Genomic DNA, 15,727 nt, shown 5'->3' on the forward strand with positions numbered 1-15,727 from the left:
AATTATAATCCTAGAATTTCAAATGACTATCATATATCAGTTATCATGTTAACATCCAACTTATACAATCCTCAAATTTTTAACAGAAAATGATGAGTTTGGAACATAATGAATAATCGAGTGATAATTTTGTAACTTTTAATAGTTAATGGACTTAACAAAGCAACATTCTAGAGTCAGAGGAATTACCTATAGTCGGGGACCATTTGTGTACTTTACCCTTTAATAAAAGAAAATAAATATATTGAATTGTGGACCATTTACGTTTGTCCTGAAGTTTCATGCTAATTCGGTCCCTATTCCAATACATGAAATTGAATGCATTTAGCATGGTGGGTCTCACGTATATCAATCATGACAAGTCAACAAGAAAATATGCATGATCTTAACAACTTGCCAAAAATGACCTAAAGGTTTTACAGCCCACAACATGCTGGTTTCTGACTTTGTAAAAATGATTGATCTTACAAGATTTGAATTGCAGATAAAAAATCCTATTGCACATGGCATATCCTATTCAAAGCTGCCACAAGATCATTGAAACTGAAATTCTGTTTCACTTAATTAACCTAAACAATAATTTTAATTATTAAATACACTAATATGATCAAATTAGGGTTGGGAGTTTTAAGAACGATAGTTGCACTATTAGGGTTGTTAAGGAGATGACAAGTTAAAAAGGGAGTAGGTATCCCCAAAAGGAAAAATTTTACTATCCTTTTATGAAAAGAGTTGAGAATTGTTGGTACCTCCCCTAGAAACATCCAGTTATCCATCTGCCCTACCTTACCATTTCTTTCTATAAATAGAGGGCTATGGGAGTCCTGCAATAGACCATCCCCCCTACAGGTTTTCTTCTCACTCCTTTATTATTTTCCTTTCCCTTTCTCACTTGCCTTTTAAAGCAACATTTCCACTTGTTGTAATGATTGTTTAATTAAAACAACAGGAGGAGGAGGATGGGAAAGAGATAGAGGAGGCACTGGTGCTTGTTGTTGACAGAAGATAGAGAGCACTGATGATGGTGTGCAATGTGCATCCCACTCCTTTGTGCTCTCTATGCTTCTGTCATCATCACCTTCAACCCCTCTTTTTTACTCTTCCCCTTCCCTCCCTCCTTTTCTTTAACCCTTTCCCTTATTTTCACTTAGTATGCTATGTGGTTTCTAGTTTGTTTCTTGCAGTTCAAGATGATCTTCATCAGCTCCATGTCCATTAAGCAAGGTTTCAGCTCTGCAGGAAGAAGAAAAACAACGGTGGGAGAGCGCCCTTCCTAATGGCCTGACCTAATTATGTTGAGTTCCGTGAAGGGATAGCTTAAGGCATCTGTCAAACATTCGGATGCTATTTGTTTATCATGGTTAAAGTGATTCCCTCGCCTTGAGGTACCACTTGCTTTGTGGAAAATTCTAAGCTATCCAAGAACAAACCAACGATTGATGATTTGATAGATCACAGATGTACATCACAGATATCCGACATATTGATATTTCGGCTCCGTACTGTTAACCTTTTATCGACCCTTGGGGTCCCTTAAAATTAAGCATGGACAATGAAGCATTTATTGCATTATTGATATCTCTTCCTTTATAATGTACACTCGCCCGTGATTATGGGTTAAAACTTAAGATTTATACCATCTGAAGGGTCCAGCACATGTTAATCTTCCTTTGCAGGTTCATTGAAGATATACAACCCGAATTTCCGAAACCCGGCGTCTCACGAGCAATCGAAGACCCGGACAATATTCGTAATCTACACCTTAACTGTGAATTGAGCTTGGTTGCTGCAACATACTTATCAACCTTGCACTCGTTAACGTTTAAACTCGAAACTTCTAGAGATAATAATTATATATTTAATTAATCACTAAAACACTTGCACTACAGATAAGCAATGAAAGAACACCACAAAACAAGAAAATGCAGCAGGGAGAATACGAAACTGCTGTTTAGAGAAGCCCCGAAATTGACTTCTCAACAATCAACACAATGAACTTTGAGATGAGCAAGTAGCAGACCGCACGAGCAGCCGTGAAAAAAAGAAACTCTTCTTCGAGCAGCAACCAGCCAGAATACTGCACCTTCAGAACACTAAGGCGCACACTGCAATCCAGAACCACTAGACTAAACAGTTCACCAACAAAGCTATCTCAGCAGAATCAGTTCATTAGTATTTCTGAAAAATCCGACGCAAAGAAGAATGGTCCCGAGCTTAAGCATTTGCTCCAGAAAGCTGTCAAACCAATAGCCGAATCGACTACGGAATCTGCATCATAACTTTTATTTTTGAAAATAACCTCTTTCCTATGCAACCAAATAGACCAAAGAAAGTTAGCTTCCACATTAAACGACATCCATTCCGAACGAAATACCACACCAAAACAGAAGAGAGACTACGTTACTCGAGCAAGTAAACTGAAATTCCACTTTGAGAACCATTTCTGCTGAAAACCATATCTTCACACAATGACAAAGAGATGATTAACCATTTCCGATTCTTTTTGACAAAAAACGCAAAAGCAAGCGTACCTACCGACAGAATCCCTCTCCTAGTCAACTCGGCGCGGACAGGAATCCTACTCAGAATAACCTTCCAAGTGAAGGTTGCTACCTTAGGCGGAACATTTACCTCCTAAACAACTTCCAGACTTTGTCATTCGTCGCAACAGAATCAACCTCGCCACGACAGAACATTCTAGGAGAATAGATGTCGTTAGGAAAACCCTACCAAACCAGCATATCCGAAGAACTGCTACTAAGAGTGGCTCGATTTAGAGTTCCAATAAAATCTTCCCAACATGGAACTTCGGCGTCCGAAAGAGGTCTACTAATTTCTATGGACCAATGCCATACACCATGAAATTTGCTACCAAACTCATTAAAGTAACTAGCTTTGTTTAAGGCCAAATCATAAATCAGCGAAAAAGATAATCTCAACGAAGGAACTTCTGTCCAGAAATCAGGGATCTACAAAGGTAGCTCCACATTCTGTTGATAATCGTTTTTTGTACGACATCTTCCTAGCCGGGATCTGCGAAGTAGCACGACATTCTGTTGATAATCGTTTTTTGAACTCACGACCCTTCTTCACAAATTTTTTGGTTCCTTGCCGTACCTCCACACCCATATCTTTAGAAGGGATTATTTTTCAACCCAAGATCGACCAAACCAAGCCCCCTAAACACTTTGGTTTGCAAATTGCTCCCAACTCACCACTGAATAGGCCTTCCACCAGACAATCCCCATAAGAAACTTGAAATCAGGGATCTCAACTTCGTTTCCACCGGCAAAGGCATTTTAAACAAAGATAAAAGGTAACCAGAAAGATTGGCTAGGACCGAACGAATAAGTAACTTACCTTTCCAACCTGCTAACCGAGTTTGAACTTTATCAATTATGGGATTCCATAAATCTTTCGAGTTCCTTCGGTTACCTACTGGAAGACCAAGATAGGACATAGGTAAACTATCTTGCGAACATTGGATGAGAGAAGCCCATTCTGCTGAAATTTTCGGCGCTACATTAAATCTGACTAGCTTTGATTTCTTCAGATTGAGACTAAGACCAACTGCCATTTCAAATATTTTTAAAATTCTCTTCACATTCACTAGCGAGCCTTCATTAGCCTCCGAGAAAACCAGCAGATTGTCTGCAAACTGAATGTGCGAAACTACTACATCTGAGTTGACCAGTCTAATGCCTTTAATCAGATCTACATCCAACGCTTTCTTGAAGAGACAACTAAGAGTTTCGCCAACCAAGTTGAACAACAAGGGGGGACAAAGGACACCCCTGCCTCGGCCCTTTCTTGGACTTGAACTTCTCCGACGACACTCCATTCACCAAAACAGATATAGAAGCAGCAGAAACACGATACCTAATCCACTTTCTCCATCTTTTACCAAACTTCATTCTTCTCATAACGAAATCAAGAAAATTCCAGTCAACTGAATCATAGGCCTTTTCTAAAATCCACTTTTAAGATGACTTGTTTCCTCTTCCTTCTAATAACATCGTTAACAACCTCGTTTGCAATTAGAGCGCAATCCGATATCTGTTTATCTGACATAAAGGCGAACTGAGAGTCACCCACCACTTTTTTCAGGATCTTATACAGGTTACCCACAAGGGAAATCGACCTATAATTAATCCTCTAAAGTTTCTGGAGCAATTCTTTTTGGGATTAAAGCAATGAACGAGTGCCCCAAAGAATCATCAAGTTGCTTCCCTTAGTAGAATTCCCTTAGTAGATTTTCTTGTGAAAATCGAGGTTAAAGCCATTTGGACCCGGAGCTCTCGATCCGTTTATAGAACTAATGGCATTCCATACTTCGATTTCCGAAAAGGGACCTCCAGCGCACGCTTAGAGCTTGGTCGAATAGTACTCTATCCATCATCCAACTTCTTTACTGGAATGGTTTTAACCTCATTAAAATTAATTTTAAAATGGTTCTCGAAAGCCTTAGATATCTTTTTCGGATTCTGGACCACAATGTTCCCGAGTCTTACTTTTGTTAACGAATTGACACGCACTCTCCTTGCCGCAGTAAGATGGAAAATTTTCGTGTTATGATTACCCACCTTAACCACTTTAGTCTTGATTTTTGAAGCCATTCCCTTTCTTCTTCTGTATCTTGCCCATAACTCGTTCTATTAGGATCTGATTTCACCTAGAACTTCATTGTTGGAATCGGCCAAGACTTTTCCTCCAGGTCCTGGATTTTTTTTTTCTAGATCGGTTGTTGAGATAGATCCTTAGACTTTAAGCCCGACACCCACTGTTTCGAAGCCTCATTTACTTCTTCCAACAACGCAACCATGCCTTTGTTCTTGCATCTACCGCACACTTCCTTGATCAGGTTCACATAATTAGAGTCTTCCACCAAACAAAAGAACCATTTAAATGGTCTCACCCTTTTTCCACCGACTTTAGTTTCCAACACTATTGGGTTGTGATCCGACAAGCTCCTGGAAAGAATGTTGGATTAGGTTCGGCAGTCAAACTAAAAAAATCTGATGACACCAGGAAAATGTCCAACCTACTTGCTGACAAAGAAGAGCCTCCTCTAAACCATGTAAATTTGCTCCCTTCCAACGGAAGATCTACCACATTACTGACATGGACGAAATCCGCAAAATCCCTCGTTGTCGAAGAGCTAGCCGAACCACCAACTCTTCTTCTGCATGCAACACTGCATTAAAATCTCCAGCCACAATGACTGGGGAACTCAAACCTGAGATTCATGAACAATACCCTTTTGGTTGCTTGATCCGAAGGAGCATAAACGTTAATAAAAGTGATTGACACCTCTCCCGATTAGGGTGTCCAGACAGACCACGAATATTCCCACTAATTGTCATTTACAAAACTAGGTTCATGAATCTCACCTTAGATTTTCCACTCCCCAACTATAATTTCCTGCCTTTTATCTTCTCTACATGGGAAAACGTTTCATGTTTGATATTGTCCCGACTCAAATAAACTCGTTAGATCATATTAAAAATTAATATATTTTTAGAGTGAATTATGCATTTAGTATTTAAACTATTAATTTTTATATATTTTAGTATCTAAACTTTCAATTTTTTCAAAACTATGCCTAACATTTAGTTTTCATTTCATTTTAGTATCCCACCATTAAAAACTTAACGCATTTAGTACATAAACCGTCAGTTTTTGTCCGTTTTAGTACCTGGACTTTCAATCTTTTCAAAACTTAAAGTTAAACATTGAACGGAGATACTAAAATGAAATAAAAACTAAAGTTTTTAACGGGTGTACTAAAATAAAACAAAAATTAAACTTTAGATGCGACTTTGAAAAAATTGAAAGTTTAAGTACTGAAATAGACTAAAAATAATAGTTTAGGTACTAACTACATAATTTACCCTTTTTTAAAAAATAAAATAATTCGAAATATTTAAAAAACATTAAACTTTTTCCCGAGTTCATCAATCTGCCAATCAAATAAGCATAACTGATTCAATCACTTTGTTTCAATAATTGAGATGAGACAAACATTTTCTTTTTGTAAGAATCTCAATTTTTAGTTTATAGATTTTGCACATTATTGAGATTGGAGTTATACCAAACATATGCTATGTGAAATAAGAAGGGTAGGGGCAGCCCATGGCCCCTTAGTGGTAATATTTCAATTTTAATCCCTTGAAAGTTTTAAGGTTAAAGTAAAATTATATTCTGATCCCTTGAAAATATAGAATTTCAGTTTAGCATTCTTATTTATATATTAGGATCGTTGGACGATGAGAAATTAAGAGATGAGATTAATATTAGGAAATGAGAAAGTATTCACTGGAAAAAAATAAAAGTTAATCTCAACCTTTAATTTTTTTCTAATCCAACGATTCTATAAGAGTATAAAACTAAAAATTTTACATTAGGCGTAGGTGAATCCTATAATAATTAAGCGAACGGGTGCGTGAAGCCCTTGACCTTAAAAAAAAGTTAAGCTATTGAATTTTATCCATTAGGTCTTAATAATTTTTTTTATAAGATATTAATGTTATATAGTACATTGCAGTTCTTTATCACATGGAATTTATAAATTTATAATTGAAATTTTAAAAAATATATTAAAATTCTAAAAATTTAATAAAATCTTGAAAATATCACTCGACAAGATCGTAATATGATATGGGACACCAACTAGTCCAAAAAATGTTAAATCGACGTTGATCAAAGAGGTGAATTGATAAAATTTCGAAGGCTATGGGTGCAAAAAATCAGGGGTTAAACTGATATTTTTATAAAAAAAAGTTTGAGAATTTCATACACCTTTAAGTCATATAACCATAAACTAAAAAACGACAAATTTACATTTTAACCCTTAAAGAAATTATAATTTGATTTTGACCATTGGACTTGACCCTGGGTGATGAGGTCATGAAAGGATTGTGAAACAAGTTCAAGTTGGCCTCTTCTTCATACCTGTCCAACATGCTAAATCTCCCTCTTGTCTCCCCCAACAAAATCCAAATCATTTATAAGTCAATATAGGGAAGAAAAAAAAGTAAGCCAGATGATTAAAGGACTACATGCAACTGACAAGGCCCCCACTGCCATGAATATTCCATAAAAATTACATGTTGCATGTACCTTTAGAGGCGTCTTGCTGCTCAGAAAAGGTTCTTCCCATGCTTGTTTATATAGTTTGAGCAACTTTTGTTTGTGATAATACCTCAACCAAGTAAACAATGGCACAAGAGAATTGTTTCTGAGAAAATGAAGCTTGTTCTAGCATTGGTCAAACTTCATTTTTGCTTTGCAGGGTTCCACGTTGTTTCCAGGGTTGCACTGAACGTTGGTGTCAGCAAAGTAGTTTACCCTGTTACAGGAACATCATTGCTTTGCTTTTGTTGAGCCCCTTTGATTACTTCTTGGAAAAGTGAGCCATAACGACTTTTGATTATTGGAATATGTTTTGAATTTGTGGTGTTTAATGTTCTTCAGGAAGGAAAGGCCACCCCTTACTTTTCCTTTGCTGGTTCAGTTCTTTCTTCTGGCATTACTGGGGTAAGAGTCTAAGAGATGAATCAATTAGCTAGAAACAGTTGTTTATTAGCTTATTTTACGTTCTGTATGCAACTCAGAATCACTGCAAACCAGGGATTTACCTTCTGGGATTGTATTATGCATCCCCGACATTCGCTTCGGCGATGCAAAACTTGGTTCCTGCAATTACTTTTGTTGCAGCTGCTGCTCTACGGTAAACCAGTTTCATAAAACAATGACAATGTTTACAAATAGGATGGATTTGTTTATTTTCTTATTCGTGTTCAGACTCGAACATAACGATATTGCAAAAAGACATGGATTGGCAAAGGTGTTGGGAACCATTTTAAGTATAGGGGTGCCACTATAATTACTCTCTACAAAGGCCCCCTTCTATTGCACCAATAAAACATTCAGAACTGGACTTGGGGATGCATTTACCTCCTTGGCCACTGCTTATCATGAGCTGGTTGGTTGGTTTTCCTGGTTAGTCCGCTAGTTCCAAACCATCGACATATACATACTTACCTAAATAGATAGTATAACATATAATCATTCGAGATTTTGCAGGCTCCTGTATTGAAGAAGTATCCAGCTAAACTCACACTCACTTCGTTTACATGCTTCTTCGGGCACATCCAGTTCTTGTTCATAGCAGCATTTGTGGAAACAGATTTCAATAACTGGAAAATCCAATCGATGGAAGAGCTTTTCACCATTCTCTATGCTGTAAGAAACTTTTGTTCCAGTGTTGCATATTGAAACAATGTATTGATCTATTCTCTTTCGCACGACGTTTCATCGTGTAAACTCTTTGCTTCTTTCTCAGGCAGTTGTGGCATGTGGTATTGTGTTTTCGCTACAAACATGGTGTATTCACAAAGGCAGCCCTGTTTTCGTAGCCGTCTTCCAGCCTTTACAGACACTTTTAGTGGCGATCATGGCATTTGTAATTCTCGGTGACAAATTATACTCCGGGCGGTATGAAAAGGGAACTAGCTAGCTATCTATGCATTGATCATGGCATATTTTGAGCTTACCATTTTCCTTTTTTGGTTTTTGTAGTGTAATTGGTGCAGTTCTGATTACGGTAGGCCTTTATTTAGTACAATGGGGCAAAACCAAGGAGAAAAATGTTGCTGAGGATGAAGACACATTGAAGAAGCCTCTTCTTAAAGATCCTGAAAGTGAAGTTATAGAGGATGAAACAAATAATGCATGATGTATTTGTAGACTGATATACAGATCAATGCGGTTCCGATACAGGCGAAAGACCCGAATTGTCTATAGGATACATCTTAACATGTAATTAATCTAAGAGGGTTCTTTTTTAATCTTTCCTAAACTGCCTTTAACTTGCACAATTGTACTGAGAAAAGGCTATTCAATGGCTTTTATATAATTGAAGTATGATTTATGGTTGATCAACCAAGCATGTTGCAGTCATTGTATGTAGGATTTGTGTAGTGTGAACTGCTGCAAAACTCAACATTGTGTGTAGGGTATAATATTTACTCACTTTCTACAATTCTTTAATCGCAAAACGGATTCCACCCCATCGGCGACGACAATAAATCGGAAAAGTATGCATAAGATGGATGTAGATGATGAATGACAATACAGTATTTACTCATGTAAGAGCTCAAGTGCTCTTAACAAAGTTGGTCTAAATCTATGGATATTGAGGGTCACATTTTGTTGCTCCATATACACTGACTTGAATGCATTCCAGCCTGTTTTGCAATGGCTGATGGATTGCTTATAACCTCGTGATGTGATGGATATTGTTGGATCAAGGTACTCTTTCTGTTTTGATCTTGTATTCCAAGTACCTTAGGTTCATGCCTTGGATGGCTCTCCGAAGTAGGTTCGAGCAAGCCATTCGAACCCTCCGATGGGAAGAACTTGAATCAAATTGCATTCTTCGGAAGGAAAACCATGTTTGTTAAGCCAGCTCCATGGACTCCCATCATTACGTCGCAAGAATTCACGGTCGCCGCTACTCTCGCAACATTCGAGTCGGCCTCCTCAGCGACTACTTTGTAGCCTAAACTCCTCGCCATCCTAGCAATTTCATTCGTATTCGTAAATGAACGTGTTCGTTTTCTCGAAGAAAGAAGAAGCCGAGGTTTTCTTTTGTGACCGTTGGTAATTTTTTATAGCAGTGCTCTTCTTCAAGGAGTAAGCACTTCCAAGAAACTGCCTGAAGTCTTTCATTGAATGACGTGATTCTGAAGGATCGATCCTCAACTCTTTCGGGTCACGTTTCAGGCCGACGATCATGCTTGTGAAACAATGAACTTGTTCTTCTTTATCGATGTCGATCGGCTCGTATCTCGAAAGCATTCGTAGTATAGTTTTGAACTTGTTGATCCACCTTGGATTCTTGTTGGTAATAAGAAACTTTACTTCTCCATCAAACTGTCGAGAAGCTAGATACAGAGGAATAACTATATCGGAGTAGTCATGGAAATTGTTCCCCGCGTAGCCCGCGAGGGAGAAAACGATGGCCGGAACATCGTGTTTCTGATCGCATCGAGGTAGTCCGTAGCCATCCATTACCCCGGATTTTATCGACCATTTGGTCACATGATTCATAGCCTCTTTATCTTCTTTTCGAGTATATGGACTGATAATCCACGAAGTGTTTTCCGTGGATGAAGCAGACATGAAAATTGTAGAGGATTTCCATGGATCCTTGTCCCCATTCATGTCACAAAATTCTGTTCTTCTTTCAACATTGCAAATCAGCTTCTCCGGCATAGCACCTGAACCATCAAAATTAAAAAATCAGAGTTTGCTTCTATAGTTCTATAGATTATGCTCTCTTAAAACACACGAGCAGGCTCAGTCAGGTCGTGACCACGACAGACATCTACTGAACATACCTTACCCCTGATCACTTGCTGAGAGCTGCTTTCATTGTTGATCTCTGGCGCTGACACTAGTGGCCTATTGGAGCTAATTGTTTCGTTACTCGTTGCAGCATTAGTGTAGTTGAATCCAGGAGTCTTGGAACCGATTGAGCCATTTGTTTCGTTTCTCGATGTAAAATTTGTACTAAAACCATGACTAGCAGCTGCGAGTACTGTCGAATTAAAGCTAATTGCATCATCACTAAAGATTGTTTCACTGGAGCTGCCTGTATTATTAGCCGCCACCACCATCTCAACCTCAGACTTGCTTGTTTCGTCGACAACCATCGGTACCGAACCACTCGTATCATTGGCCCTTAGCTTCAGAGAGCTCGCAGATTCCGTAATCCTCGGCATTTTCAGACCAAACATCCATGGACAGCCTCTTACTTGCTGTAAAAATAAACGACACCTTAAGTAAATTATACTTATAAAGTCGTCACGAGAAGACGACAATTTATATGTTCTCACGACAAGATCAACACATCGAATGGGTTACTTACTAACTGGTAGGGCCAAATAAGGCTTGAAGACAGTGCAGAGGCTCAATGCATGAGAAAACAAGCCAATAAATGCTCCATATCCAAGCTTCTTTTGGTCGTACTTACTAAAGCTTCGAGCCAAAATTGTATCATACACCATTTTCAAACTTAAATTGCATTCAAATTAGATGTAAATAAAGAATCATTACATATATATATATATAATGTTACAATAATTAGTTAGTTGAATATTTTTTCCAGGATTAAGAGTCTGCTATGGACTGCATGAACATCGAAGGGTATGGAGCAGTTAAAATAATCAAAGTTTTCAATGGTGGTTGAGTTCAAGACACGGTTCGATTAAGACATGTTAACTAGATTGTCTCCTCGGTCATAGGTTGGATGCATGATCGGAGGAGTAGGAGAGAGCTTTGGTAATAAGAAATTTGCTTTGCTGTCCCAAACTTTGAACTATCAACGTGTGTTTAATTAAATATAATATTAGTATCTTAATAAGAGATTAATTAGACAGAAGAATAAGGAGTTGTTAAGGGATTGCTTTCATAATAACACAACCACCCTTGGATTTGTATACCTAAGCTTCCTTCATGGAAAAACAATCATTTTTTATTTATGATAAAGAACTTCATTAAAAAAAATCATTTTTCGACTCATTTTGTATATTGTTATATGAACTATTCTATATGTTGAATAAATTATTTTTAATTGGATTTATGTCTCGTGATGTATGTAATACGTTACAAAGAATTTTAAATATTCAAGTTGAAGAAATAATTTTTATGAACTTTATATTCCATAAGTTGAATAACCTTGTTATACATCCCAAAAAATATATATTATGAAATGGGTGAGAAAATGGAAGATGTAACGTTCCAAATTCCGGATTAGTAATTTCGGGTTAATTTGAGGTTCATAAGGCGAGCCCAATAAACTTATAGAATAGTTTGAACTAATTTAGGTTTAGAAATGGGCTTGTATTTGTCCCAATTGATAGAATTGATATCATTTTAATCTTTAAGTGAGAGTTGAAGGACTAATATTTATCGTTAAAAGAATTTTTTTGGGTTAATCATTTTTGTGGTTCTGTGTGACGCCTTGGTCTATCGATGTTCGGGTCGCACTGGATTAGGACGTTATAGAAAAACCTTGTTATATTTTAATGAAATGAAATGCTTGAAAATTGAAATTATTTATCATCCAAACATAAAAAAATAAAAAAATGAAAGTTACGAGACTAACATTTGAATTCTATTGTGCAAATATTACAATTACATCACATATTTATTCGAAATTGAACTGAAACTTAATGTTAATCAAAACTCAAATGATGTCTATCCACATTACATACTTGGTTAAAAGAAGAGTCGATCATCTGCTTTGAACCTACTATTAACTAAAAGGATAAAGCACACAAATGATCCCTCGACTATAAGATATTATTTTATTAAGTCCCTTGACTATTAAAAGTTATAAAATGATCATCTAATTATAGAATGTTGCTTTATTAAGTCCATCGACTATTCAAAGTTACAAAGTGATCACCCGACTATTCATTAAGTTCCAAACTCGTCCTTTTAAGTTAAAAAATGATGTTTGTCTAAGTTGGACGTTAACATAATAACTGAGATATGATAGACGTTTGAGATTTTGGGATCAGATTTTATCATATCACAGTCAACAGATTAACATTTAGCTCAGAATACCGTCAATTTTTAACGTAAAAGACAAGTTTTGAACATAATAAATAATTGGGTGTCCATTTTGTAACTTTTAATAGTAGAGAGACTCGACAAATGCAACACTCTATCGTCAGAGGATCATTTTGTAACTTTTAATAGTCGATGGACTTAATAAAATAGTACATATAGTCGGGGGAGCAATTGTATACTTCACCCTAATTAAAATTAACATATTGTTAACCCTTGTGGAAACTACTCTCACCTTACCTAATAATAATCTCTAAAGCATTGAGAATTAGCATCAGCCTTTGGAATCCTCTTAAACAATTGAACATTACCCATTGTTGAGCGGCGTAACATTTCCAGCAAAATCAAGCATCTTCTCTACATATGCATCTCTCCATTTCCTCAATGGCGTCTCAACCTCCACTAGTTTCCCTTTGATCATCCCCCGTCGACGACGACGACGACACTCTCCCGACATCAAAACCGTCTCGTTCTCGTCGTCTTCGAGCTTAGTCCTCGTACGTTCAGCTTCAGGTACTTCCTCCTCATGAACCTCTTCATGCTCAGCCAAGCTGGGAATTGAAAGAAAGATATTAAGGTGGACAATGACATTGAGCAATGACAAAAATATAAAGCAAAAACCGTGGGATTGTATGTTGAGAGAAGAGTTAATGATCAACGAACTGCAAGCAGATGAAAATTTGACCTAATTTATCAACAAAAAGATGGGTTTCAATTCAAGTTCAGTGATTTCGAAGCTATAAATGAAAGGAGTTGGGAAATTATGTAGCCAACTGCTTGATAAAACTAAAGTCATTGTTTAGGTATCGAAACACGTTACCAAGTAGAGTAATTAAGTCTAGAGTTACTACCACGAACCAACTGATCTCAGTAATAAAAAAGAATTGTTGTTATTTCTCGAGGTCTCAGGTTTAAATACCAATAGGAATGTCATGTATATGAGCGTTCAATATCAAGTGGTTGAGATAATCTTTGAACATATATTACATTGTAGTTACCTCGGATTAATAAAAAAATATAGACCTACTAATTTAGTTTGTATTGTATTTTTATTAAAATTTGTTTTAATTATTTTTGTCATAATTTGGGTTATTTTGACCATTAGTTTGATTATGTATTATAATTGTTGATTTTAATTATAATGCTTCGAATGTTATCGTAATTGTTTCGTATATATTTGCAATATATTTTTAATTGTAAACAATTATTATACCAAAAAACAATACATTGTCGGTATAATTTCTTAAAGGTCTAACTACACGGTTGATCACTTATCTTTGGGTTTTATTCACTTTTGGTCACTGATTTCAAAATACATAAGATATGATCATTTACGTTTTTATTTAAACAAGATTTGGTCACCTCGAGCTAACTGTCATTAACACAATTAAATATTTTGATATATTCACATATTTGGTCCCTATTAGTTATATATTCTCTCAATTTAGTCGTACTTTTAATAAATTAAAATAAATTAAATATTTTTAAATGAAAAAAATGAAATATTTTTAAATTAAGTTAATAGTAAAATATATTTAATAAGTTAATATAAAAATATTTTAAGTTAATATATATAAAATTATTGTATATATAATTTGAGTCACGGATACCTGGTTCATAATTTTTTTATATTCTTTAAATTATATTATTTTAAAAAAAAGTTATACAAAAAATTCTAAAATTTAAAAGTCTATAATATATATAATACACATAAACTTTAAAAATTCAAATACATCATTGAAATAAAATTTATTAAAATTTAAAATAAAGAAATATAATTAAATTTCAAATGTTTTGAAGTTAAAATAAATAATTTAGAATATTAATGTTAAATAATTTAATAAATTAAGAATTTAGAACGTTATGGTGTCAAATTTTGAGAAATTAAGATTTTAGAATGTTAGAGTAAAAATTTTGAGGATTATGAATAAAAAATAATAACAAATAAATATATATAATAAATCGAGTACTTGGTTGGAGGGTACTCAGTTAACCAACATTTGTGACCCATGCTCGACCCAGAAACCTGGTGGGTACCGACTCGAAAAATCGGTATTTTATTACAAATACTTGATATTTTTTAAATGGGTCAGCAGGTCGACGGACCAGCTCAATTGGGCTGGTATTTTTAAACAACTTACTAGCACTAGCATAATATGTGACATCATTCAATTGGAGGATTAAATTTATTTTAATTATTAAAAATATGACTAAATTGAGAGAATATGTAATACAGGAACCAAATGTGTGATTAGATCAAAAGTATTTAATTGTTGTTAACGGCAGTTAACTCAGGTGACCACATCTTAATTAAATAAAAACGAAAGTGACCATATATCTTACTTAAAAAAAAACAAAAGTGTCATATTATGTTTTTTGAAATCAACTATCAAAAATGGATAACACAAAGATAAGTTACCATCCATATAATTAATCCTTTTTAACCTAAAAAAGCTGTATGGATCTGACAGGTTCACTCTTATTAGAATAAGTAGAGTTATTTTTTTTTAAATTCCTATAGAGTCAAATCAGATTTAATTTAGGGTAAAAGTCTTTGACATGTATGAGATAATCATATATTTTTATTCTATATATTTAGAGAAAATTACTATAACACTTCTTCTATATAATTTTTTCTAATAGGTTTTTATTTTATCGAATGAAAATAAAAAATTTATTTGTTTCAAGTCTAATATGATCTGAGTTTTTATTATAAAATTAAGGTCATATTTCAAGTCGAGTAGAACCTCATTTAAACAACTCAATATCTTAATAAATGATTTTATTACAACTCAAATACGATTTTTTTAAATAATTTGAGTAATGATCAATATCAAGGAATAAATTTATTATAACTACCTTAGGGTAAAAGTATAACCAATCCCAACTAATATCAAATTACATTTTACATCCAATAAAAGGAAACATGGGCTATAGTTGCATTACCCTATCATTAAGATACTTAAATTACAAGTTTGATTTTAATTGCAAAATAATTCCTTGCCTAAAGGGGACCCTTAAAATTCTTTATAGAACAAAAATGTTAAGGCCTAAGGAATGACAATCGTACCATTGCCCAAATGACTAC

At 35.2% G+C, this 15,727-nt stretch overlaps 1 protein-coding gene and 2 pseudogenes across 1 annotated transcript; 1 reads left to right on the forward strand and 2 right to left on the reverse strand.

Annotated features, from left to right (window-relative positions):
- Positions 1-1,951: 1,951 nt before the first annotated feature.
- LOC120118802 lies at positions 1,952-3,841 on the reverse strand. Its single transcript, XM_039138774.1, has 5 exons — positions 3,361-3,841; positions 3,216-3,274; positions 2,736-2,969; positions 2,405-2,634; positions 1,952-2,147 (listed from the first exon to the last, which is right to left on the reverse strand). Exons 1-5 carry the CDS (start codon positions 3,839-3,841, stop codon positions 1,952-1,954), a joined length of 1,200 nt encoding a protein of 399 aa, XP_038994705.1.
- Positions 3,842-5,121: 1,280 nt separating this feature from the next.
- Positions 5,122-8,776, forward strand: LOC120118803 (annotated as a pseudogene).
- A 334-nt stretch (positions 8,777-9,110) lies between these two features.
- Positions 9,111-11,050, reverse strand: LOC120118804 (annotated as a pseudogene).
- Between the last annotated feature and the right edge of the window lie 4,677 nt (positions 11,051-15,727).

Source organism: Hibiscus syriacus, unplaced genomic scaffold (assembly GCF_006381635.1).
Source record: "Hibiscus syriacus cultivar Baekdansim isolate YM2019G1 unplaced genomic scaffold, ASM638163v2 tig00110328_pilon, whole genome shotgun sequence".
NCBI classification, from domain to species: Eukaryota; Viridiplantae; Streptophyta; class Magnoliopsida; order Malvales; family Malvaceae; genus Hibiscus; species Hibiscus syriacus.